This window comes from Capricornis sumatraensis, chromosome 4 (assembly GCF_032405125.1).
Source record: "Capricornis sumatraensis isolate serow.1 chromosome 4, serow.2, whole genome shotgun sequence".
NCBI classification, from domain to species: Eukaryota; Metazoa; Chordata; class Mammalia; order Artiodactyla; family Bovidae; genus Capricornis; species Capricornis sumatraensis.
The window spans coordinates 29,108,772-29,136,531 of NC_091072.1; the positions used below are offsets into that span (position 1 = coordinate 29,108,772).

The window sequence follows — 27,760 nt, forward strand, 5'->3', positions numbered from 1 at the left end:
CGGGAAATCAGTGTGAAGGAGGGACAATGTGTCTATGAAAGACACAGGGAAATGACGGTGAAGTTGACAAGTGCTGGCTCACACACCGGGGGTTGTGGGAGAATGGGGTAAAGGAGGCAACTCAGTACCTCTGCCTCTGGTTTAAACGTGTCACTGGAAAGAGAGAACCCCTCTTCTGTGGGCTAGTCATTCATTTAATCTATGACTCAGAGATCAAAACTTATGCTATTACACACCACCTCAGTGAAAAAGAAAAAGGCTCTGAACTAAAAGAAAGTTTGCATATGTCCCCACTGAAATTAATTTCAGTATTTTTAATTTTAGTAAAGGCCAAGAACAGAATCAGGTCAAAGGTAAGATGCATAGATCTTCCAAAATATATAAATTGTGAATGAGGACTTTTCTTCGTAAATGAGTGGTGGTCTTAAAATTAGATGAACTGTTTCTCAAGATTTTCTTACCTTTGTTTGACATGTATCTACATTCTCTTTAGTTATGCCTTCCCCCCTTCTTCCCTCTCTTATTCCTACTTTAACCACCTTCCACTCTTCACATACCTGGCTTGAGAAAACCAAATATATGGTTTTATTATTAGTTAAGCGGGCTAATGATTAATAGCAGCTATCTGAAAACAAATAGATAAGGTGAAAATTGTGCAATTTAAATCCATTGTGGAAGGATGTTTTCTTATTCAGTGTTATAGTCAACCCAGATGTCCAGGAGGGAGAAAATACATTTCAAGATGCAAAAGGTCTGTAAGATCGAAAGAAAAATTTCTTTCTTTCTTTCTTCCCCCTTGTCCCTTTGTAAATTTCATGATTAAAAAAAGAAATGAGGTATGAAAGGAAGGGAATATGACTATTTGTATATGCAAAAGAAAAAAAATAAACAACTAATGTACTCAAAAGCGTTGTAGGGTGTTCCACAGAGAGAACAAACAAGCATAAATAGGAAGATCTTTGAACATACGTATCTGTGCCTATTATTCCTCAAAGCACTTTTATAAAATTCAGTGTCTGCCCTTTCAGGACAATTGGATATCTCTGCTAATGCAGATTAGCATACTATAAATAGTGCCAAATACAGTGTAATTCAAAAAAGTATCCATTGAGCATTTTTGGACAATGCTAACATAGACTAAAATGTTCAAGAAAGAAAACCACACTAGTGCTTTCACTGGCCCTGTTTCAGTGTCTGCTGGAAAAGGGACTGACTAGAGTTCAAGATCAGTGTGTATATCTGTTTGCTCATAAAACATTAATTGCATAAATGTTAAGGACCAGTAGCCAATGACAAAGGTCTGATTCCTTAGGTATATGTATTCTAGCCACTTGCAGGCATGCATGCTCAGTTGCTTCTGTCCGACTCTTTGCGACCCTATGGACTATAGCCTGGCAGACTCTTCTGTTTGTGAGGATTCTCCAGGCAAGACCACTGGAGTGGGTTGCCATGCCCTCCTCCAGGGATTCTAGCCACTCAACCAAATGCAACTGATTTTCCTTTAGGGGGAAAAATCAGTTAATTCATCTATTTCATAATACAATAATTTAAGTGAAAAGAAACAACTTACTACTTAACTGCTTATTCTAACACTGAGATGAGTGTCATGTGGCTTTGTGAAAATAGTTATTTGAATTTTGAATGACTTAGAATCAGTCTTAATGCCAAAGCTTTCCAGTCCATTTTTGTGGGCAGAGGAGAGCTTTTCTGCTAGCAGGCCTGACCGTTCTTCCTTCATAGACTACAATGAAGAAATCTGCATTCTGGAATGGGACTTCCTGGTTTGTGCTTGACCCTTTCACTACATTTGACCTTGACTATATCCTTTTGTGAAATTCAGAAGGCTGAACATCTTTATATCCACTTAAGAATAGCTATATCTTCTGCTCATTAATAAAATAAAATTTGCCTGACTTCTGACATCCACATTTTACAAGAGGAATGTGTGTGTTGAGGGAAGTGTCTCCCAATTCCCATTGAGATGGTCCCCATGAAGTCAGTCAGTGTTTCCGGAGTATCTCAAGGCCCCATGGCAAGAACGCAGGAGCTCTAGGATGCAAGATATAACAAATCCATTTGTGTCAGATGATGTTATACATACATAAATTAACTCCGTGTCTCATACAAAAAAAAAAAAAATCCCACTTAAAGGGATGAGAATTGGGGCTGATCCTTGACAAAGGGGGTGGCATGAGTCTCACCATTTCTTAAAATGAGAGCTGCCAGTGTAGGAATTGGGTTACCTGCACATCTGTCAATCCTGCATCAGACAGGACTCCTCAAAGGCTCCTTTCTAAGTCCTCAAGGAAACCAGACTCTCAAATGATCTAAATGGGAAGGCTTCAGCCAGAAAACAAAATGTTGCCCTCCTTTCCTGCAAGCCGTGTTTCATCGTCTCTCCCTCTCTGATGGTAAACACCAGAGGATTATTTCCCAGAAAGCTGAGCGCAAGCCTGTCACAAGCCTGTGTTTTAAAAGAACAGAAAGCCAAGGAATCAGGACCCAAGAAAAGTGCAAGGAGGGTGATCCAGGGGAGTTAGTGGAAGTAATAGCAAATAGCGCCGTTCTGTAACCGGGCGCCCGGCAAGGTGGCTGTGGCAGGTGGAGGGGTGGGGTCCCCAGAAGGACCTGCCTGGCCCCAGCGGGGCTACTCACCCTCGCCGGCCGTCCTCTGAGTCGCTGTCCGAGGCCCACTCCTCGCCGATATCCGGCAAAGTGAAGAACAGGGTCTTGGGGCCAGGCCCGGGGGGCACCCGAGCGCTGGGCTCTCTCTCCCCAGGGCAGGGGGGGCGAGGGTTCCGCGGGCTCGCGGTCACACTGCTGCTGCTGCTGCTGCTGCCCGCCGAGCCCCCGGTGGACGGATATGCCGCCCAGACCGCGCCGGGGCCCGGGGGCGGCCGCGCCTCGACCACCAGGTGGGCGGGGGAGCCCGCCGAGCTGCGGCCGCCGCTGGAGGGGGCGGGCGGCAGAGCCAAGGGCAGGGGCAGGGGTGAGGACCCGACTTTGGCTGCTCCCGGGCTACTGGGCAGCGAAGCGGGAGTCTCCACAGCCTCTGCCCGGCGGCCGGCGACGGAGACTCGGGCGTGGGGGGCGGCGAGCAGGGGATGGAGCGCGACGGGCGTCGGCTGCAGCAGGACCGAGGGCCCCCGAGAGCTGGCCGGGGAGTCGGGGGCCAGGGCCGGGAGGACGGTCAAAGTCCGGGCCACGCTGAGCGAGGTGCCCGGGCGGGAACCCGCAGCCCCCGCGGCAGCAGCGCCTCGCGAGGGGCTGGAGGAGGCAACCGGCGAGGGGGCCGCAGGGGGCGCCGTCGAGGTCTTGAAGATTTTGGCAAAGAGAGACCCAAGGTCCAACACCGCGACCTTCATGTCCCGGCCCTAGATACGCCGTCCTGGCTGTGGCCCGAACCTCAAGTCCACGCGGAGCGGGGCTGCAGGGTTCCATCCACCGCCGCCCGCAGAGCTCGGGACGAAGCGGCCCTGGGCCCGGGCGAAAGGGGGAGCGCGGCGGGGCCCGTGGGGTCCCTTCTAGTCGCGCACCCCCGGGGGGCCTCTGATGCTCCCTCCTCGCGGAGGAAACCCTCGGGGCGCTCGGCCCCGCGACTCCTCGGCCGGACCTTCCCCGACGTCGGGTTGGCCGCCCTCTGCGGTGAGCAGATCCTTCTCTGCCTTAGCGCTGCTGCGAGACTCCGAGGGCAGGGGTCCCCGTGCCCACGGGGGGCGACTCCTGCAGCCGCCGGTGCCACTGCGGGCGGAGGACTCAGACCCGGGCCTCCGGCCCCCGAAGAGACCCCGACGGGCCCCTGGGACGGCGCAGGCGGTTGCTAAGCTAAACAAAAACCGGATTAGCTCACTGCTAATTGGGCCCCAGACTGCAGCCTCGGCTGCGTCTACAATAGACACCTGGGTCTCCTCCTTGAACCTCGCCTTAAAGGAACACTCTCCAATTTCTCCATCACCCTTAGAACTTCACCAGATTCGCAGGACTCTGGGCAAAATACGAAGTTTGAACACAAACCTGGGAACCATAACCCTGATTCCAAAAGATCTGGGACTTAGCCAAAGGCCAAAATGAACCATGGCCAGCTCTCTGATAGGAGGGAAGGTTAATAAGAAGCTGTATTCAGATCATTTCTAGAGTATGAGCTTTCAGGGTTTAAGCCCCTAATCATCAGATTGATTCTGAACACAAGTAATGTAACTTGAAGGGAGAGTCAGCACAAAGGGTCATTGCTGAGTGAAGCTTGATTCAACTCACCCAGTTCCTTGGGAGCTGCACTTGTCTGCTGCCACCTCTCTGGGTTTCTGATTTTACAGGCCCAGGACCTTCATAGCTGAGCAACCTCTTAGGATGGAGCCCCAGTAACTTAACTCATAAAATACTGATGTGTAAATCCAACTCAGATGTGTTAAGTAATAACAGCTGCAGTGTTGTCTGCTCTTTCCCTAAGAGAGGAATTCCTGTTGAGGTCAAATTAAGTTGAGCACAGAATCAAAGCAAGGGGAGTGAGTCATATATATGATATATATTTCATATACAGAGGGCAGCAATGTAGGAGCAAATCACCCTTCTCCATGCATAGCAGGGAATTCACCCACCTGTCTTCAGCTCTCTAACTTTAGTTATTTCTATGCTTTCATTACTAACCACTTCCATTATTGCACAGGCCTTTTTTTTACATACATGCTATTATTGTTGTATAGCTGCGAAGTCGTGTCCAACTGTTTTGCGACCTCATGGATGTAGTCCGCCAGGCTCCTCTGTCCATAGGATTTCCCAGGCAAGAATACTGGAGTGGGTTGCCATTTTCTTTTCAAGGGATCTTTCCCACCCAGGGATCAAATTTGCATCTCCTGCATTGGCAGGCAGATTCTTTACCACTGAGTCACCTGGGAAAGTGAAGTCGCTCAGTTGTGTCCGACTCTTTGTGACCCCGTGGACCCGCCAGGCTCCTCCGTCCATGGGATTCTCCAGGCAAGAATACTGGAGTGGGGTGCCATTTCTTTCTCCAGGGGATCTTCCTGACCCAGGGATCGAACCCAGGACTCATGCATTATGGGCAGACGCTTTAACCTCTGAGCCACCAGGGAAGACCACTTTAAATACTAAGATACTGTCAATAAGGCCAACAGAAAAGTTCCTGCTCTTTCAAGTCCCAGCCTTGAAGGTAGTTTGTCTCTGAGGTGTGTTTGCAGGTAGCCTCTCTGTTATGGGCTGAACTGTGTTCCCCACAAAGATACGATGTAGTCCTAACTCTGTGTGTGTATGTAACCTTATCTGGAGATATTAATAGGATCTTTACGGATAAAATCAACATAAGACAAGGTCATTAGCATGGGCTCTAATCCAATACCCTTAAGAAGAGAGATCTCTGAACACAAACACACAAGGAGAACATCATGTAATGCCAGAGGTGGAGGCTGGAGTGAGGCAGCTGTAAGCCCAGAGGTGGCAGTCTTTGAAGGCTAGCCCCCGGAAGTTAGGAAGAGGCAAGGAAGACCCTTCCCTGCAGGTTTCAGAGGGGCTTGGCTCCACTGGCATCTGTTATCAGACTTCTAGTTTCCGGAACTGTGATAGGAAACATTTCTATCGTTTTAAATCACCCCGTTTGTAGGACTTCCCTGGTGGTCCACCTTGCAATGAAGGGTGAAAGTGAAAGTCACTCAGTTGTGTCCTGCTCTTTGCGACCTCATGGGCTATGCAGTCCATGGAATTCTCCAGGCCAGAATACTGGAGTAGGGAGCCATTCCCTTCTCCGGGGGATCTTCCTAACCCAGGGATTGAACCCAGGTCTCCCACATTGCAGGCGAATTCTTTACCAGCTGAGCCACCAGGGTACATGGGTTCAATCCTTGGTTGGGGAGTTAGGATCCTGCATGTCCTAAGGCAACTAAGCCCATGTGCCACAACTACTGAAGCCCACGTGCTCTGGAGCCCATGCAACTACTGAGCCCATGCACCGAAACTAGAGAGTCCATGCACCGCAATGAAAAGATCCCACATGCTGCAACTGAGACCTGGCACGGCCAAAATAAATAAATAAATATTAAAAATAAAATCACCCAGTTTGTGACACTTTGTTATAACAGCCCTAGGGCACAAATACACTGTTGGGGTAGTAGTTAATATTTGGGGTGCTTCATGATCATAGGATCTTTCTGGTACCTCTATGAAAGTCTTCGCTGGGTGTGCTGCTGCTGTGCTAAGTCACTTTAGTCGGGTCTGACTCTGTGCAACCCCATAGACGGCAGCCCAGCAGGCTCCTCTGTCCCTGGGATTCTCCAGGCAAGAATACTGGTGAACGTTGCCATTTCCTTCTCCAACACATGCAGGCATGCTAAGTCGCTTCAGTCGTGTCTGACTCTGTCCGACTCTATGGACAGCAGCCCTCCAGGCTCCTCTGTCCATAGGATTCTCTAGGCAAGACTACTGGAGTGCGTTGCCATTTCCTTTTCCTCAGTGGGTGTATTGGCTCTAAAAAGCTGGCTACAAATTAAAATAATTATCATAATTGTCTAAAAAAAATCTACAAGGAGGATGACAGAATATATAAAAAGGACAGAAAAAAATATAATCGTGGTTTAAACAGTGGACATAAGAACCTTCTGGTCAGCCAGCTTCATGAAGAAGGCACAATGGATAAGTGATTGATGCTTTTGTTTGAAGGTCCTTTGAAAACGACAGTAATTGCAAACATGATAAACAATTCTACACAAGACGCTAGGTCTTTTATACCCATTGTTCATCTGTCAACAGTCTTTCAGACAGATGTTAGAGGCTACCCTGCTTTTCTGTTAATTACCAGTAGCATGTCATTCTTAAAACATGAGCCCCGGGTGATGTACCATGATGGCCTGGCTCAGGCAGAGTAGGGAAATGTGAGTAAAGGCAGCAAATCATCCTTTCTAACTTTGACAGTGTTGATTTTGGATAGACTTTATTTGAAATGTCAAAGCTGTGTGTTATGTGATAAAACTCTCCTGCTTAAGTTGTTTAATTAATTGGTTTTCTGATGTGTATAATGATGCTTGGCTACATCACTGAGAAATTATTAGGAAGTGATGACCATGTTGCTATGTAGAGATATTATGTTTTGGAAACCTGAAAGTTAAAACAGCCTGAGGAATTAATCTGTTAAGGGATTTATACTGTCTCAGCATGATACCACGGTCAAGATTCTATAACGAAAAATACTATCAAATCTGATTTTATAAAGTGAAGTGATGTCGCTCAGTCGTGCCCAACTCTTTGTGACCCCGAATTTTCCAGGCAAGAGTACTGGAGTGGGTTGCCATTTCCTTCTCCAGGGGATGTTCCTGACCCAGGGATCGAACCCAGGTCTCCCGCTTTGCAGGCAGACGCTTTACCGTCTGAGCCACCAGGGAAGCCCGATTCTATAAAAGAAACAACTAAACTTCTGGGCAAGGAAAGGCATTTGTTGATTAGACAAAGATTTAGCTTAGCACCTGGGTGGAGACGGTATGGTATGGGAGCCTCTGGGGCTAGACTTCCTAGTTCACAAGGTCTCTGCTACTGGCCAACACCCATGGCTCTCTGTTCCTTAGTTTCCTCACCTGTAATCCCAGGGTGATGACAGTTTCCATCTCAAATAATGGGACTTGGACAGCTACATTAACTGACACATGCTTGGGATGTGATATGATCCCACAGGATAAGCTCTCAGTAGATGTTGGTTTTTCATCACATGTGATACCAAGTTGGAGAAGGCAATGTCACCCCACTCCAGTATTCTTGCCTGGAAAATCCCATGGACAGAGGAGCCTGGTGGGCTGCAGTCCATGGGGTTGCGAAGAGTCAGATACGACTGAGCGACTTCACTTTCACTTTTCACTTTCATGCATTGGAGAAGGAAATGGCAACCCATTCCAGCGTTCTTGCCTGGAGAATCCCAGGGACGGGGGAGCCTGGTGGGCTGCCGTCTATGGGGTGGCCCAGAGTTGGACACGACTGAAGCGACTTAGCAGCAGTAGCAGCAGATACCGAGTTACACTGACAGGATCCTCTTTATCTCACCACAGATGAAGCCCAGGGCTCAGGCAGCAGCACCTGCAGCTGCATCGCCCTCCAGCGGAGCACAGGAAATCAGTGCCTGCCGCAGGGCTGCCGGGCTCAAGGGATTTAGGTCTCACCAGCAGGTCTCTGTCCACTTCAAGGGTCTGCACGTCCAAGTTTGTGCTTAAAGTGAACTGAGAGGTACACAGCAGCCTTGTGCCTGAGAGTGATTTGGTATAAAGCCTCAGTTTTAGCACATAGTAACTGTGTGTAAGACTAATGAAAGGGGGCAAGAACCTGCGGATTCCACCTGGGTATAAATCCTTTCTGTGTTTGTAGGGAAAGTTTTCTTCAGCCTCCTGGAACTTCCCAGAGTTCCAAAAGGCAAATTCAAGCCTCTGCTAATCAAGGAGGTAGATGGGGAGACAGTGGAAACAGTGACAGACTTTATTTTTCAGGGCTCAGATGGTGACTGCAGCCATGAAATTAAAAGACGCTTACTCCTTGGAAGGAAAGTTATGACAAACCTAGACAGCATATTAAAAAGCAGAGACATTACTTGATCAACAAAGGTCTGTCTAGTCAAGGCTATGGTTTTTCCACTAGTCATGTATGGATGTGAGAGTTGAACCATAAAGAAAGCTGAGCACCGAAGAATTGATGCTTTTGAGCTGTGGTGTTGGAGAAGGCTCTTGAGAGTCCCTTGGACTGCAAGGAGATCCAACCAGTCCATCCTAAAGGAAATCAGTCCTGAATATTCATTGGAAGGACTGATGTTGAAGCTGAAACTCCAATACTTTGGCCACCAGATGTGAAGAACTGACTCATTGGAAAAGACCCTGATGCTGGGAAAGATTGAAGGTGGGAGAAGCGGACAACAGAGAATGAGATAGTTGGATGGCATCACTGACTCAATGGACGTGAGTCTGAGCAAGCTCCAGGAGTTGGTGGTGGACAGGGAGGCTTGGCGTGCTGCAGTCCATTAAGTCCCAAAGAGTCAGACACTGAACTGAACTGAATCAAGGAAATGAAGGAATTTGGAAACAAAGGAGGAACAATCAAGAAACAATAGTGCAGCGATTAAGGCAGGGTCCAGGCTCCTCCTCAAAGTACACACAGACCAATACCTTTGAGTTCTGAAAGAACTAAGGTTTCCACCCACATGGAGGATGGTAACTTCCCACTGAGTGCTGGAACGTCTCTTTTATTTCGCAATCAACCAGAGAAGAAAGTCACACATCCTGTAGCCCACACCCTAAGCCTATAAAAACATTTCGCTGAAAACCATTGAGGGGTTTGAGATTTTTTGAACACGAGCCACTCATTCTCCTTGCTTGGCCATTCAGTAAACCTCTGTCTGCTCCAAAAGGTGCCCTTTCAGATTGTTTGGCCTCACCGTGCACTGAGCATGTAAACTTCTGTTCCATAACACGTGTTAGTCTTGCAAAAGACTGATAAATTGAAATCTGAAAACATTTGCAGAACCAAGGTCATTGCTGGGGGGTGGGAGGGGGAGGAAAAAATCCCTGAATCTTCATGAAAAACATTTCACAAACCAAGACACTCCAAAAGAGGAATAGAGAGGAAACTAAAGGATTGGTTAACAGTTCTCTAAAAAATGTTTGCAACTGTAGAAGAGGAAGACAATTATTTTCCTCTCTATATCTTAGGTTCATTGGCTGGGCCCTAAAATAAAAGACTGATAAAAGAAAGATTAACAAGAGTGAAATTAAGAAGGTTCCCAGTAAGGAAATAATATTTCTACTATTTTTCTGTAACACCAGCCAAGATAATGCATCAACAAGAGAAACTGAAAGCATCTGATAAAATATTGGTAACAAATATTTATATACAAAGAATTCACAAAAGCCGAGCTCTCCACTTGAAGCAGAGCATATGGCAGTTGACACTGGAACAGACTGAACCACTGGCTGGGATTACAAAGCACATACTGATCCAGAGGAGGAAAGTCACCCGGAGCAGAGGTTTTCAGCTGGAGTTCCTCCCCTGTGGACAGACACTCCAAGATGAAGACTATAGTAGGAGGATAAGAAAAGAGGCTGAGCCCTGCCCAGATAAGAGATAGAGACCACATGTTCTTCATTCTCAGGGTCAAGGAGAGCTTCCTGACTACACTTGTACAGAAAGGCTCGGTGGAGGTCAAAAAGAGAGTGCTGACGTCAACCTACCCATAGGCCTCTCCCCTGGAATCCATCTTGGCTAAGAGATGCACGCCCAGATGAGAGGATCCTGAGCTAAACCAAACACAGAACTCAGAACAAGGCAAAGCAAGGTGACTGGTCAGAGGAAACCCAGAAGAAACGCCCCATGTAAGAGATTCAAAGTACCACGAGGGCATGACTCTCTGCCTCTGCCCCCTATGCCTGCTCACAGGCACTCTGGTCCCTACTAATAAACACTTGACTTATTTCACTGCTTTCCATTGCATTGTGGGAATTCATTTCCACAAAGCTGACGGGCCAGGGGCCTTGTCACTGGCCCCCCGGTCAGCGCTCTCACTCTGAGACTTCATTCCATCTCTCGTCAAAAATCAAAATGCTGCTTCAAGGCGCTGCAGGTTGGAGTGACTTGAGATCAAGAAGGCATGGGAAAAGGACTTCACGTTTCTAGGGACAGCAAAGTGTGGGACAGTGAAAACATGGGGAGAGTAATGGATGATACGGCTGCTTAGTGAGGTTTGTTACTGTTGACCTTTCCATGGTGCCATCTTATCTCTTCCTGCTCCTGGTTCGGGAGGTTGGGGGGTGGCGGTTGGTGGTGGGGGTTCGCCTTCACATGGGGATTTCTGTTCTGCTTTGATGCAGACGGTGGGGGGGGGGTTCACCTTCACATGAGAATTTCTGTTCTGCTTTCATGCAGATGGTTGGGGGGAAGGTGGATAGGGATGCAGATTGCTCATCCTGGTTGTCCTTTTTCTCAACTGCCATCAGGTCAAAAGGACGCTTATGCCAGTGTCACACATTTTGGAGTGGTATACAAAGCATGACAGGCATAAAATATTCTTACCTTTGACTTATAACACTTTAAGTGCTTAAAGTTCAGTAGATTATAAAGGACATGATGCTTATAGTTCTGACTTTTAAAGTACAGCAAGAAAAGGCCACTTTGAGGAAACTGGTTTTAAAAAGCACAGAGATAATTCATATGATAAATTTAAACAGTTTTCAAAAACGACAGCACTGTTGGGGACTGTCTCATCAATTTTCCAGGAATACAGTCAAGGACCTTCTCTCTTTGGACTCCTCCAGCGGTCATTTCTTTGAGGTTATGGTAACTGGCCATAAGCTTTCCCTGGTTGCTTAAAGCTCTGTGGCCAATGAGCACACAAGGAAAAGCGGAAGATTAAGAAGGGCGTCACAGAAAGGTGAGTTCAAGGAAAGTTTTGAATATTTTATTGATTTAGTTTTTAATTTGGCAATGTTACACGGCATGTGGGATCTTAGTTCCCCAACCAGGGAGGGAATCTGAGGGCCCTGCATTGGAAGCTTGGAGTCTTAACCATTGGACCACCAGGGAAGTTCCAATATCTCCTTTTTTAAAAATAGATAATTTCTCATATAGCATGGACAAAATGTCATAGTGTGTTAATTACTGTCCAAGCTGTATATAAATAAATTTGCCTTTAAGAAGCTTATAAATGTCATAAAAAATAATTATACACACACACACACATTAGATTAGGGCTTCCCAGGTCACTCAGTGGTAAAGAACTGTCCTGCAATGCAGGAGACACAGGAGATGAGGGTTCGATCCCTGGGTCAGGAAGATCCCCTAAAGGAGGGCATGGCAACCCATTCCAGTATTCTTGCCTGGAGAACCCCATGTTCAGAGGGGCTTGACAGGCTATAGTCCATAGGGTTGCAAAGAGTCAGACAGGACTGAAGTGACTGAGCACAGATGCATGCATACATTAGATAATAATAGACAATAATAATATATAATTGGGTTGTTTGCACTTTTGTGCCTTTGACTGTTGTGGTGTAATGATTCTGCTAGTATCTCTTTGAGATCCTGAACAGTAACTTTCGGATTGCTGACCTGAAACAAATGCCAGATATTTCTCCAGCAAAAATGAGCTAATTTGGGATCAGCATAGAATTGCAATTGGGGGTCCATAACCAGGGTGAGCCACGTGCAAGTTCCCACACAAGAGAAGGAGACCATCTTTCTAGGGAGGAAGAAAACCCAGCGAAGTAAGGAGAGCTGTAGTAAACAGAGTCCCTGACTTTTCATTGGCTGGGTCCTTGCCGGGAAAGAGAGTCTTTCTTCCTGTTTGGCTCAGCTATCCTCATGGGTATGAGAGCGCCCTCTTCTGGTCTCTGTTTATTAATGTTTTACAGGATAAATACCCACAAATGGGATTGCAGGATCATTTGATACTTGCAGTTTTTTGAGGAATCTCCATATTATTTTCCATAGCAACTGAACCAGTGTGCAAGGGTTCCAGTTTCTCCACAACCTCACCAACACGTGCTGTCTTTTGGTTTTTTCAATAAAATCCATTTCAACAGATGTGAGATGATATCACATTGTGGCTTTGATCTGCAATTCCCTGATGCTGAGTATCTATCCATATACCTGCTGGCCTCATCTTACACCATACACAATAATCAACTCAAATGGATGAAAAACTTAAACATAAAACCTGAAACTGTAAACCTACTAGACGAGAATACAGGGGAAACCCTTCAAGACCTTGGTATTGGCAATGATTTCACAGATATGACCCGCAAAGCACAAGCAACAAAAGCAAAAATGGACGAGTGGGACTACACCAAACTAAACAGCTTCTGCACGGCAATGAATACAATGGAAAGAGTAAACAGCAGCCTACAGAATGGGAGAAAACATTTGTAAGCTGTATATCTGATAATGGGTTGTGATATTGTGATTCATAATATGTGTTTGGCCTTTGTTCATTTCTGGCACGGAGCTAAAGCCCTCGAAATTCTTCCAGTAAGAAGAGCAATGGGAGCAGCTTTTGTTATAATATTTGGTTTCTTGATCTCAGTTCCTGAAATACTCAGAGCCATAAAAGTGAAGCTTGGTGTCTTCACTTTTCACCACAACTGTTGAGAAGTCCCTTTCCACCACAACTGGCTTTAACTTAATGAGATGACATGAAAAGAACCTAAGGATGGGGGCTGGGTGCCAGCAGAGCTGAGCATGTGATTAGAGGTTTGGAGGAGGAGGGGACTGACATTCTGGGGAGGAGGGGACTGACACTGAATTCAGCCACCAGTGGCCAACGATTTAATCAATCTTGCCCATGTAATGAAACCTCCATAAAACCCCCAAAGTATGAGGGTTAGAGGGCTTCTGGGTTGGCAAACACCGGTAGATTCAGGGAGAATGGCTGAACTCCAGGAGGGCACGGAAACTCCACACCCTTTCCCCTTACCTTGCCCTAGGCATCTTTTCCATCTGCCTATTCCTGAGTTATATCCTTTTCTAATAAACTGGCAATCTAGTAAGTAAAATATTTCTCTGAGTTCTGCAAGCCACTCTAGCAAATTAATGGAACCCAAGGAGTTGGCACGGGGAACTCTGATCCAATCAGGTGGTGACTTTGGTGTGATTTTGTCTGAAGTTGGGGGAGGGGGCAGTCTTGTAGGACTGAGCCCTCAACCTTTGGGGTCTAACGCTCTCTCCAGGTAGATAGTGTCAGAACTGAGTTGAGTTACAGGACACCCAGCTTGTGTCAGAGGACTACTTGGTTGTGTGAGAACTCACCCACACCACCACACATTAAAACTTGGAAATTAATTTCTCAAATATATAAGGAACTACAATTCAATAACAACAACAACAAAAAATGCCCAATAACCCAATTTCTAAAATGGGCTAAGGGACTTCGCAAGTGGGCCAGTGATTGAGAATCTGCCAGCCAATGCAGGGGACACAGGTTCAATCCCTGTTCCAGGAAGATGCTGCATGCTGTGGGCAACTAAACCTATGGACCACAACTACTGAAGCCTGTGCACCTAGAGCCTGTAGGAAGCCACTGCAATGAGAAACCTGCACGCTGTAACTAGAGAGTAGCCCCGCTCCCCACAACTAGAGAAAGCAATGACGACCCAGCCCCAAATACATAGAGAAGTGAAAATGAATGATAAAAAGAACCTATTCGAAAGATTAACCAGAACTTCTGTTTCCTAACCTCAGTCCTGGACCATCCCTGAAATACCACCTTCCCTCTGTAGACTCTGCTATCCTGTCCAGAAATCGCCTGCTGCCCCCTAGGAAGTGTGGATCTGGTGGTGGGCAGGGGTGTTCCTCTCTCTTCTGGGTGAGGATTGATCTTGGGAGCACACGCCCTTTAAGGCCAGGGAATGTTGTGAGCCACCAGAGATAAGTTACATCAGGAGAAGCTGCAGAATCACTGTTATCAGGAAGTCTAGAGGGATCCTCTGTTTCTCACCACTGCTTAGGTAACCGGGTCTCTCTGAGGAAGGACAATCTCATTTGACCCAGTGTTTATCGCAGTCAAGGCTGCTTCACACCAAAACAACCCCAGCAGAACAGCTCTTTAAATCCCCCTGCACCGAAGGGTTATCTTCCGCAAACAAGTAGAGTGGAGAAAAGTCTCTGATCTGAGAGTCCCCTCTGAGGCCACAGCCAAGACAAAGCCCTTTCTTCTACCAGGGCTTTGGGTTTGTACAGATGCTTGCATCAGTAACAGTGGGTCCTAAGGTTGTTCCCTCCTGTGACTCCTCCCATGCGTTCCTGGTGTTTAGGAGCCTGGGCCCTTCCTGTCCAAGAGTACTTGATCTAAGATAAAGTTCTATAACTCATCCTACGGAGGAGGCATGTTTAGGAAGCATGTAAGTGTCAAGGGTTAGGTCTCTTCAGAGGAGATACTGGCCCCAGATAGCTGAGGTGCACATCAAAGGAATGATTTCAGTGATCCCAGACTCTTGCACCTTCCCATGCATGCTGTTTAATCGTTCAGTCGTGTCTGACTGCAACCACATGGACTGTAGACCTCCAAGCTCCTCTGTCTGCGAGATTTCCCAACAAGATAACTATTGTGGGTTGCCATTTCCTTCCCCAGGGGACCTTCCCAACCCAGGGATTGAACCCTGGTCTCCTGCTTGGCAGGAAGATTCTTTACTGCTGAGCCATCTGGGAAGCCCATAGATGGAAAAGTCCTAAATTTCTTAACTTGAGATATCTGATTTCCTTTAATTAACAAGTATCTTTTGACGTTCACACTAACCTGTCTTGGTTATAAAACTTCTCTGAAATCCGGCTCCTCCCTTCGCCTCCTTGGAGCAGTTCTCTCGGGGTTACTAGAGATGCTGCTTCCCAGGCTTGAAGTTCTAAACATTCCTGCCGAATAAAACACGACTCAACTTTTAGGCTGTGAATGTTTTTTAACTCGACACCTGCTTCAGTTACTCTCCATGCAGGAGTCTGTTTTCTGGGGAAATGATTTAAGATAAAAGTGAGCTAAGAATTCACAACAGGTTTCCCAGGAATTCTCACACAGAACTGGAAACGTTTTCCATCACTGAAAAGTGCCGTGACCCCTCCCTTGTGACTGTTTGTTAAGCTGGTTGGGGGGAAAGTCACAGAACCAGTTTTTCCGCTGAACAGTAATATGGATTGAAGCTTGGTTGCAAGAGCTAAGAATGGCTGATATATCACCTGGTGTATTTAGTAACTAGTGATCAGTTGATTATCATGCTTTACTATTTTAATACAGATTTATATATGTATCAGAAAAAAATAAACTCTTCAAATCCCCTTGTGTTATGTGAGAGTAAGTCTGGCTTGTGTGGACTGTGAAGTTACAAGTTATGCTCCTCTGTTCAACCAGGTGTCATGTAAATCGAAGTCACAGACCCCAAGAGGGAATTTCATGATAATTTCTAATTTTGCCAATAGAAATCCACCCAGTTACAACTTCAAAATACTTTAAGCACTTTCCTGGTGGTTCAATGGCTTAGATACTGAGTACCCCATGCAGGGGACCCAGGTTCCATCCCTGCTCAGGGAACCAGATGCCCGAATGCCACAACCAAAGACCCTGTTGCTGCAACTTAGACCAGGCACGGCTACATAAATAAATAAATATGAGAAACAAGCAAAACCAAAACAAGCACAAAATACCTAACCCCTTAAATCTAAACTCTTCTGCTATGCCCTCCGCAATATGGTTCCATCCTCTGCGTACCCTGACTGTCTTCCAGCACCAAGCTCCCTCCTTCCCTTCCATCTTACAGTTCGTTCTGCCATCTTCCTTGTCACTCACCAGAATCCTTCCTTGGCCAGGTCCATCTCTGAGCATCCCTTCCCACCTCAACTCCTACTGCCCCATTTCTTACAGTGCATCTCAGACCCAACAGTACCCCACAGTGCTTAGCACAGGGTTAGGCACATATTGGAGAAGGAAATGTCAATCCACTCCAGCATTCTTGCCTGGAGAATCCCATGGGCAGAGAAGCCTACACTCCATGGGGTCCCAAAGAGTCGGACACGACTTAGTGACTAACTACAGGCACGTGTAGCTAGCTCTTCAATGAATATGATTTTTAAATGGCTATATTAATGTTTAATTTTCATACCAAAAATTCACCTGTTTTAAGTGTCTGATTCTGTGATTTTTAGTAAATTTACAGTGTTGTGCAATCATTAACCACAATCCAATTTCAGGACATTTTCACCACCCCCAAAAGATCTCTGGTGCCCACAGTCTCTAGGGTTGGCAAGAAACTCATTTTGAGCTTTTGATTTGGAACATCTTTACATTTTCTCAGGATCGCCATCACTTACTACTGAGACCCTTTTACAAATAATCCAAGGTAGATATTCGAAAAAGTAAACGTTAAGTAAATGGCATTGAAAACCTCTCCTTCTCACAAATGGATTGCGCCTACTTCTTACTGCAGCCTAAAAGGTATCATTTTTAAATCTCAATACCTAGATTTATTTCAAACTCCATGTTGTTGATTCAGCTGGATTCTGTTCTGAAAGTGAAAACGGGAAGGAGTTGGGGTGAATGGTTTACATGATGACATCCTGAGCGCATTCAGACAAGTCAGTTCAACTGTGGAAATTAGGTCAGACAAACATCCTTTTCTGTACTCCCTTTGTCTTGAACCCAAGGGGGATGGACTCCCCCTGAGAACAATTAGAAAGGTCACCCTGCAGAACCGGCTGCTGCTTCCTGTGTGGGTCAAACACAAGTCAAGGCTTAAACCTTTTATTAGTTATATATATATTCAGTTAAACTGGTCATCCCTTGTACAGCCTAACCTCATAAATATTAAGCAACTTCTAAAAAATGACATTTGAACTCAATTTAAATTGTGACCCTGTAATCAATGACCTCATAAACAAATAAACAAGAGAGAGAAAGCAATATTACTTTCTGCTTTGCTTTTCACAAACTGATACTATATTGATAAATTCATAATAATAATAATAACAAATAGACCTCAAAATGTTTCAGTGAGGTTGGGAGTATTGATAACATACAAAGTGCATCAAGAAAAAAGCAGTTGTGATTTTTATTTTATGATGCCAAAATAAAACAGGATTCTTTCACAGATGGGCTTCCCTTGTGGCTCAGCTGGTGAAGAATCCACCTGCAACTCAGGAGACCTGGGTTCAATTCCTGGGTTGGAAGATTCCCTGGAGAAGGGAAAGGCTATCCACTCCAGTGTTCTGGCCTAGAGAATTCCATTGACTATATAGTCCATGGGGTCGCAAAGAGTCGGACACGACTGAGTGACTTTCACTTTCACTTTTCCCAGTTAGAAAACAAATCTTTACAAAAAAACAATAAAACTAACATCTCAAGCATAAAGGTGGCATATAAATGTGAGAGTGAAAGTGAATTCTCCATATACTCACGTTGTTGTGGAGTTCTTCAGAACCAGCAGTACAGCGAGTGTACTTTATTTAGGATTACATGAACCTACCCTGAGAATACAGAACTATTAAATAGTTCTGTATTCATATATATATACAGTTAATATGAAATACAAAATATTTAAACCAAATCTCCAAAATGTGACATCTCACATGCTTCCTAAATTGAGCAGACAAATGAGTGCTTCAGATACAGAAAGTATCTCAGCATGATCATTTCAACTCTCCCTTATATTTGAATACCAGAACTATAAAGGTTTTAAAAAGCTATTCATGTCAATTTCCAATAATTAGACCCTTTTTAAATTGTAAAATGAAAGTAAAACAAAATAATCATAAGGAGTAACTTATACACAGGATCCTTTTTAAATGGTTATAATAATACAGTCTATGTGAATATATTATACCACGATCATCATCACTTATGATATAGGAATAGTTCAGTTCAGTGGATCAGCTGTGTCCAACTCTTTGCGACCCCATGGACTGCAGTGTGCCAGGCCTCCCTGTCCATCACCAACCCCTAGAGCTTGCTCAAATTCGTGTCTATTGAGTCAGTGATGTCATCCAGCCATCTCATCCTCTGCTATCCCCTTCTCCTCCTGCCTTCAATCTTTCCCAGCATTAGGGTCTTTTCAAATGAGTCAGGTAGGAATAGTTAAGATTTTGTTAATCACTATAATTTTCAAGATCGGCAGGCAGAAAATCCCAGTGGAACCAAGTGAATCAGCCAGGGCCATCTCCTGAGTCTGTGACCAGGGTAAAAGACAAGATTTTGTTTCCACAAAGCCAATCTGCTAATTAACCTTTGGGACGTAAGCCTTCCTGAAACACTTGTAAGCAAAAGAATTGTTTCTTCTAATGCCTCAGAAGTCCGAATATCAGGAAACACAAGTATTCATTAAAAGATTCATTCTATTAAGTAATCAAAATGAAGAATAAATGCTCTTTGTCCTGAGTATATGGGATTCCCAGGTGGCACAGTAGTAAAGAATCTGCCTGCCAAATCAGGAGGTACAAGAGACATGGGTTTGCTCCCTGGGTTGGGAAGATCCCCTGGAGAAGGAAATGGCAACTCACTCCAGTATTCTTGCCTAGGAAATCCCATGGACTGAAGCGCCTAGCCACGAGGTCGAAAAGAGTCAGACACCCAACTCAGCAACTGAGCACACACACATGTACACTAAAATGGAAGTGAACATTTAATAAAATCAACACTGCAACAGGCACCACTAAAACACAAAGTTTCAGTTTAAAAAATTGCTGTAATTAAACTTTTAAAAATATAGGTGTACATTTTACCCTTTCACAATTGAAATAGCATTGTACCCATTAAAAGTCATATTTTATTCTAAGTGCATCCAGAAAAAAAATAACAAATATATTTATCACAAACCCTCATATACCTCTAACTTTTCTTAAAAGTCATATTTTATTCTGAGTGCATCCAGGAAAAAAAAAAAGATATATTTATCACAAACCCTCATATACCTCTAACTTTTCTTTAAATTGAGGACTATTTCAAAACTGTTTTCATAGGCCTCAGTAACCTGTGTGTTCATTAGTAAAAGATATTCTTATATGTTTATTTTGGGTCAGATTATGTCAATTGGTAATAAAAGGCCTGAAATAGGGAGACATATTTCCATAGAAGAGACATAGTGGTGATATTCTTACTTATGAATATGAATGAACAGATTTATGTTATTGTCAAGGAAAATGTAAATTTACTATGGACCTTTTTAAAATTTGGAACTTACTCCTTTAATTTAGTCTTTAAATAAATTTAATGTACTGAATTTCTGGATCCAAGTGCTACTTTCAATTTATGATGAAAAGCATTTACCCGTTCTTTCTGAACCGGCCAGTTCAAGATGCAATGAGATTTAAACATCCCTCTTCGCAAACAGAGTGCGTGGTTCAGTTTATAATCCGGAATCTCCTCAAGAAAGATCAATATAATGGAATCCAGATTTTGTTCAATAGCTTGCTGAACTGCATGGTGAACCTTGAATCTAAGTTAAAAACATTATTAAGTCATATATCAATACACAGTTTTTAACAGCCCAACACTCTAAAATCTAACATTCTCCTTGAAATTAACTTTAGTCTTGTCACTAAAACCCAGGTTATGTTTCTTCTTAATTTTATTTTTAAAATATTTTGAGTTGTGAGTAATAACGTTAGTAATATTTAAAAGCTTGATTCAGTGGCTTTCCTGGTGGTTCAGGGGCTTCCTTAAGGACTCAGCTGGTAAAGAATCCACCTGTAACATGGGACACCTGGGTTTGATCCCTGGGTTGGGAAGATCCCCTGCAGAAGGGAACAGCTACCCACTCCAGAATTCTGGCCTGGAGAATTCCATGGACTGTAGAGTCCACGGGGTCGCAAATGGTCGGATCTGACTGAGCGACCATCACTTTCTTTCTGGTGGTTCAGAGGCTTCCCTGGTGGCTCAGTGGTAAAGACTCCACCTGCCAATGCAGTGGACATGGGTTTGATCCCTGGTGGGGGAACTAAAGAGTCGGACATGCCTGAAGTGACTGAACAAGCACGCACAGGGGAGCTAGGATCCCACGTGCTGTGGGGAAACTAGGCCGGAATGCCGCCAACTGCTGAGCCCACAGGCCACCTAGAGAGTCGATGGACCCCATTAATGCATGGACAATCCCGAGTGCAACAACTAAAACTGGACACAGCCAAATCAATAAAATAAAAGCTCAGTTTAAAGATAAGAATACATTTCAAATGTCATAGTGTTCACCTACCTTTTGCATAATGGATCTTTCAATAGATTCTGTGTTATAACGAAAATAATTTTTCTGCTCCTTCTGATGCTGTTCACAATTGCTTCAAGTTCAAGGACACCTGCCTCAAAGTCCCTTTCTTCCAGACAAAATCTGAGAGTATGATCTTCTTCCTCCATCGGGGAGAAGTGCTTCCAGACCCAATCTCTGTCTTTATAGGCATGAATTATATACGCTGCATATTCAAACTGCTCTGCTTTGTCTATTTCTTTGAAACCGAGAACTCGATGCACTGAAACATTCCAATAAAAAGATATCCTCCAGCCTTCAAAATGGATGAGCAGTACAATAAAGATAAAAATCAAAAGGATATTGGTGTTAATCATGAAAAGGAGTTCAAATGGGGCGCTGTCTTTGCAGGGCGATACATCGAAAAGCATTACTGGGGAACCATGGTATTGAGGCGGAGTGTTGCAGAGGTAATGATTCGACAGCTCAGAGATGTTGGTGTGGGTACTATTAATCCAGTTAACAAACCAGGCGATGCTTTCACAGGTACAATCAAATGGATTAAAACGCATATCTAAATAACTCAGGTTCCTGAACGCTAGCCCAAAAACAGTCTTTTCAACAGATGTTATGAGGTTCTTCTGAAGGCTTAATGACTTTAGTGACACTTGATTATCAAAGACAGATCGTGGAAGGATATTTAAATTATTCATTCCTAAATCAATACTCTTCAATTCACGTAAGTCCTTGAAGGCTTCCACTGGGATCTCATCAAAGCCATTAGACTCTAAGTTAAGGATGTGGAGGCGAGAAAGGCCCTTCAGAAACTGAACAGGGCCGCCAGGGTTGGCATGCTTCCAGAGCCGAGCTAAGTTGTTATGCTGCAAATCCAGAATTTCCAGTTTCTCAAGACCCTTCAACAATTCATCATTTATGTTGGCTATGTTGTTGTTGCTTAGATCCAGAATGACCAGGTTCGGAAGAGGGTGAAAAGGCGAAGGGGAGCTATCCACATTTCTCAGGGCTACCCTTCGAAGCATCAGTCTTTGAAGGCTTGGAACTGAGGTGAAAGAGTTGGTGGTCAGCTCTAGGTATTTGTTGTAGGAAAGGTAGATTTCGACAATATTGTCTAGGCCTCTCCATTCCTGGCCTGTGAGTTCTTGCCCAATTTCGTTAAGGCCGAGGTCAAGGACCTCCAGGTGCCCCAACCAAGAAAAAGCACCACTCTGAATTTTTGAGATTTTATTTTTGGTTAGGTTGAGTAGGAGCAGAGGAGAACTAGCGAGTGATAGAAATGTCTCATTTGTTAAAGTCCGCAAACTTGAGAAGGAGTTGGATAGATTTAAAATTTTCAGCCTCACCAATCCCGTGAAAGTATTTCTTTTTATGCCTGGAAAGTTGTTATCTTCCATGTTGAGGTACTCCAAACATTTAAGCCACTGAAAGGAAAAATCGTCAATCTTGGGGAGCAAAGTCAGTGAAATGCTTTGTCTAGTAAAAGACCGTCTCAAGTTCAGATGTCTCAAGCTGGAAAGCCCATAGAAAGAGCGAGAAGACAAATGCTCTATGTTGTTATACTCCAGAGAGAGGTACTCGAGATGTGGAAGCCAGGCAAAGGAGTCATTACCCATCACACGTAAGGAGTTACGGGAAAGGTCCAGCGTGGTGAGATTCGTCTGTTTCAGTCCATCGAAGGTCGTGTGGCTGATTGTGTCCAGCTGGTTGCTGCTCAGGGACAGATTCTCAATGCTTGTATTTGACAATTCCAAGCAGAGCTTCTCTGTGAGACTGGGGCTCAGCTTGGCATTGTTCAGAGAGAGGCCAGATAATTTTCCAATGGCATGAAAACACCCAGGAGAGAACTAAGAGTGGGATGGAAGAAGAGGTTAATAGTCAAAACACAGTAGAGTCTGTATGACCCTTGGAAAACAGGTACAGTTCTTTACTCAATTTCCTTTCCTCTCTCACCACCTCCTCCGGGCTTTCTCTCCATCCCTCTCTCTCCTAGCTTCTTCCTCTGTGCCTGGGTCACCCGCCTCCTGCTCCAGCCTATACTTCCCTGGTCACTGGCCACTGCTCAGCACCCATGGCCTCCATGCCGCTTCTTCAGAGGGTCTTCCCTGATCTCCCAGACTAGGTTAAGTGGCATCCCTGGTGGTTCAGACAGTAAAGAATCTGCCTGCAATGTGAGAGACCTAGGTTTGATCCCTGGGTGGGGAAGATCCCCTGGAGAAGAGAATGGCGACCCACTCCAGTATTCCTGGAGAATCCCATGGACAGAGGAGCCCGGCGGGCTACAGTCCAAGGGTTTACAAATAGTTGGACACGACTGAGTGGCTAACACACACTTAGTACTTTTACTTCACCACACTGTGTATAATAACTGTAATTAGTAAACTCTTTGCAAAGTAAGTTCTGGGGCAGATGCTGTTTCTGTCTTGGTGATCACTGCTCTCAGTGAACATTCTGGAATGAATGAATGGACTTTATTACCACCCATTGACCAAAGTGTTCACTGACACGCACTTTCCCTTCTGTGACTCTGAGCTCCAGTGACACCCTCTGTTTTTCCACCAAGGTTTCTCCTGACTATTTTATTATCCTGTTTCCATCTGCCTTCTGCTCTGACCCCCAGTTCCTCACCGGAAGCCTTGGCTGCCCTGGGACTCAGTGCTGGAACAAGAGGGCAGAAGGCAGGAGAGAAGGAATCCAGAGAGGATAGATCAAGTCTACCGGGAGAGCAAAGAGGCTCTGGTTTCTAACTTGTCACTTCTGTGACCTTAGGGCTAATGGAAGAAATAACAAAGACGGGGAAGAAAGTGTGCTTTATCATAAGTGAGTCAAAATACAAAACAGGAAAATGATTAGATTTAGTTCAGTCGCTCAGTCGTGTCCAACTCTTTGCACCCCAGCACAAAGAACCGCAGCACACCAGGGCTCCCTGTCCATCACCAACTCCTGGAGTCCACCCAAACCCATGTCCATTGAGTCAGTGATGCCATCCAGCCATCTCATCCTCTGTCATCCCCCTCTCCTCCTGCCCTCAATCTTTCCCAGCATCAGGGTCTTTAATTAATTAAGGGTCAGATTAATTAAGGTAAATCTATATGATAGGGTTATTTTGCTGTCACTAAAATTAAGTTTTTGAATGACTCTTAATGACATGGAGGATACTCATGACATGGTATTAATTTTAAAAGGCAGAGAAGCATCCTCAGAGAAGCAATACAGCACAGCCGGGAAGAGTACATGCCCTGGTCTAACACTTCCTAGAAACCCAGCTCAGTCACCAGCCCATCACCTGAGATTCTGGGTAAGTTCCTTAACTTTACCTCATCTCAGTTTACTCTTTTCTTTTTTAAAGTTATTTATTTATTTGGCTGTGCCAGGACTTAGTTCTGGCATGCAAACTCTTAGTTGCATCATGTGGAATCTAGTTCCTTGACCAAAGATCAAATCTGGGCCCCTTGCACTGAGAGTGTTGCCTCTTAGCGACTGGATCACTGGGGGAAGTCCCTCAATTTACTCCTGTGTAATACCATGATAAGCATGTTAGTTACAGAACTGTATAAAATTAGGCTGTATTCCCTTGCTAATCACCTGAAACTATCACAACATTGTTAATCAGCTATATCCCAATACAAAATAAAGTTAATAAAAAAGAACTTGTCACAATGCCTGACACATAAGTACTGTATGAATTTCAGTTGCTGTTGTTATTTCTTTTATTACTTGGAGAAAAGCTGGATACAAACATACGCAAATTCTAACACTGGTTGCCTTGGATCGTGGGGTTTGGGATGATTTTTTTTTCCTCATTACTTAACATATTTTACACTTATTTATTTATATATTTCTACAATAAATGTTCTAAACCAAAAAATTCTGTTCAAAATGAACATGAGTAGCTTGAGTAAGATATTTAATTATTATCTCAGGATAATTTCATTCACAGTCTCTTTTTTTATCCGAAAATCAACATAGCTTTAAAACATTTGATTTTCCTTAGAATTCCTGATACTCTTCTTCTTGGCTTGTAAAGGAATAAAATACAGACATACCTGTATGCAAAAATAATTAGCAAATTGATGGTCATAGACCCCCCAAAAAGGTTAGGTTTACTCCTTTATAGGAAGATGTTTGTAGAAATATAATGCAAGTTATCATTTATCGAGAACTTCCTACATGCCAGAAACTGTGCTAAATTCTTCCCCACACAACCCTATGGGGAAGTGTAATTACTATATCCATTTCAGATCTAGGGAACTGAAGCAGACGGAACTTGAATCATTTGCCTGATTACATAATTGTTAGCAAATAAAGCCCAGACAGGGAGTCAGCTAACCCAACTCTAAAGTCTGTGCTCTTAACCATCATACTATTTATTAACTTTTCCAGGACTTCTGTACAATAGGTAGCATTATTTCCACTTTATAGGCAAGGAAACTAGACCAAGAAAAGTATGTAAGTTCCCCAAGGCCAAAGTTCTGGTCTGTAGTGGGCCCTCCATTTCTTTTTGACAGCACAGCCCCAGATTCGAGATTCTAATAGCTATCAAACTCACTTTCTCGTGAGGCTGATGTCAATGGCCCAAAGCAGTATGTGTGAAGGATTTCTGGAAAACATGACAAAGGTTATCATCCCTTTCTCATCTCTAGCTTTAGATTCTCATCCATATGAGACAATTAGGGTCTGCCCACACTGAAAAGTACAACACAAGAATTTTTACCTTACCTCTTTGATTTGATTTGATGACAACTCTAATCTTTTTAAAGAAGAATTGCCAAGGAAATCAAGTTCTTCTGGTGTTAGTGAAGAAATTTTGTTATTTGATAATAGAAGCTCTTGGAGGTTCTCCAGTTGGAGCTGAGTTCCTAATTTCGTAGATGATAAACCATTATGAGAGAGGTCTAATTTGATTAAATTCTGAGGAGAAAAAAAATATGTATGTAAGTTATAGTCTTGGCATCAAAAATGGTTCTTCTAAATGTACATGAATCTTAGAAATAACTGGCCAGCAAAATAGCACATCTCAATTATTCTCTAGAAAACTGACTGTAGACGTAGTAAGGAATCCTGATTGTTACTGAAAACACCATTGCTACAAAGATGAATTTCTTAATTCAAAGAATTTACTTCTCTTCCAAAATATAAGGACAAGTTTTATTTGTCATGGTGTAAAGAATATTCATAATAAGCATTTTACTTATTTATAATAAGCTTTCATTTATGATATAGGAAATATTCATGTGGCTTATCAAACATATACTCATGCATTAGTCTTGAATCTAAACAACAGGAAAAAAGTTGAAGAAACAGCGTCTTAAGAGGCATGAAGAGAATGTTACTGGCCATGAAATTTTAAAAGGATTTTTATATTGAGAAATATTGGTGATTGTGTAAATTTTGCATCCTGACTAGTACAGAATACTAATTTTTATTTGTTTTGTCTGTGCTTTGGGATGTTTTACCATTTCATGCTACTTTTGAATATGTAAACTTCTACTCAGGTAAAACATAGCGAGAAGCTGATACATGTTAGGGCAAAGTCTTATGTAATGTCTATTAATAGCATAAGCTGTCAATCTATGTTTTAAAAGTAAAAATAACATCTTGCCAGCAATTAACCAGATTTTGAGGTCTTTGGGTCGAAAGACATTTCACCCACATCAACATCAGGCACAACAAGAAAGCATTTCAAATCCCCAGCTATCCAATGAATCATTTTATAAATATGTCTAAGCGTATTAAATGTGTTCATTATTCTTGGTATCTAAGGCCAAGGCATGCTGTTATTTTGTTAGCCCACAAAATGAAGAAAACAAAGAGTTCTGAATATCACCTTGATATAAAAAAGCACTTAATAACTGCCTCAGATTTAGCATACATTTTGCATGGATTTACAATTCAAGCAAAGTGCTGACAAGAAAAAGATGGTAGCCACTGGAAAAGCAATACTGTAGAAGATTTCATAAATCAAAAGGAGATAATTTTTAGTTGAACAATTTGCTTTATAACTTTATTTAAATCAGATTTTGGACTCGACAATGTTTCATCCCTGCAGGTACTAAATCAGCAGTACTGAGAGTTTATTTGCCTTTCATCATGGGATATTCTGATTCATCTCTGGTCTCCACATCTTGTATCTAAGTTTCTGTCTCAAGTGGAAAGATGCCAGAGAGGAGAGTTCTTTATAATTAAGATTGAAACTGACTTAAGACAGTATTTGCTCTTTTGAAAATATTTCCAATCATAATGGCCATATTTGAGTGTGGGGTACCCCTCTTAACATTTATGTAGGTCAAACTTCTCATTCTTCACCTTGATAGCTAGAAGTCTAATGATGCATAAATGACTTGAAAACAATATTTGATAATATATATATATCACTTCTTACATGAAAATGTTCATTTCCTTCTTACCTTCAGGTTTTTAAAGGGATCATTTTGAATTTTTTGGATTGAGTTGGACATTAGATGGAGTTCAGTCAAATTCATGCAGAAGATAAAAGTTTTATCAGAAAGATGAGATATCTCGTTGTGTTGGAGGTTCAAAATTTCCAACCAAGGGAGACTTTGACACAGTTCTGGCTCCAGCTTTGAGATGGAGTTAAATCCCCCATCCAAGATAGTAAGTTGGCTGTATCTTGTAAAATTGGCAGCTGGCAATCTTCTGAGTTGATTATGGGTAAGATTCAACACAGTTATGTTTGTTGGGAGGTCATCAGGTATTTGAGTCAACTTGAGATGACTGCAATCGGCTGCTTCATGTCTAACAGTACATTTGTTGGCCAAAGATGTACATAATATCCAACAGGTCAACAGTCCCGAAAAGAAGTAGATATGATAAGGCAAAGGCCTGCTCATGATTTTGCCTTATAAAGAAAAGCATAGCAATAATGGACAGCATTAATAACATACGTTTTCATATTCATTGGTTTATTCCTTGCAATAATATGCAACCAAACATGACTATGTGTCTTCTTGATACTCATAACATTTATGATAAACAAGTATGTTTTAACAAGTAATACATCAAGTGGACTGAATCAGCACAAAAAAGTCACAAATGGAACCCACAAACTCTCCCCTTCC

The 27,760-nt window shown here is 43.4% G+C and overlaps 2 protein-coding genes across 3 annotated transcripts in view; both read right to left on the minus strand.

The window, feature by feature from the left end:
• Positions 1–3,365, minus strand: part of FAM149A (family with sequence similarity 149 member A) — a 38,466-nt gene extending 35,101 nt beyond the window's left edge. For both annotated transcript variants that reach the window (XM_068970422.1, XM_068970421.1), the window contains exons 1-2: positions 2,860–3,365; positions 2,656–2,805 (exon numbers count right to left, since the gene is read on the minus strand). In XM_068970422.1, the coding sequence (XP_068826523.1) occupies positions 2,656–2,805; positions 2,860–3,365 (656 nt within the window). The remainder of the gene's footprint in view (positions 1–2,655; positions 2,806–2,859) is intronic.
• Positions 3,366–19,252: 15,887 nt separating this feature from the next.
• TLR3 (toll like receptor 3) lies at positions 19,253–27,532 on the minus strand. The gene is made up of 4 exons (XM_068970618.1): positions 27,089–27,532; positions 25,401–25,592; positions 20,679–22,528; positions 19,253–19,925 (listed from the first exon to the last, which is right to left on the minus strand). The coding sequence occupies exons 1-4, from the start codon at positions 27,530–27,532 to the stop codon at positions 19,697–19,699; spliced, it is 2,715 nt and encodes a 904-aa protein (XP_068826719.1). The 3' UTR covers positions 19,253–19,696.
• Positions 27,533–27,760: the final 228 nt, after the last annotated feature.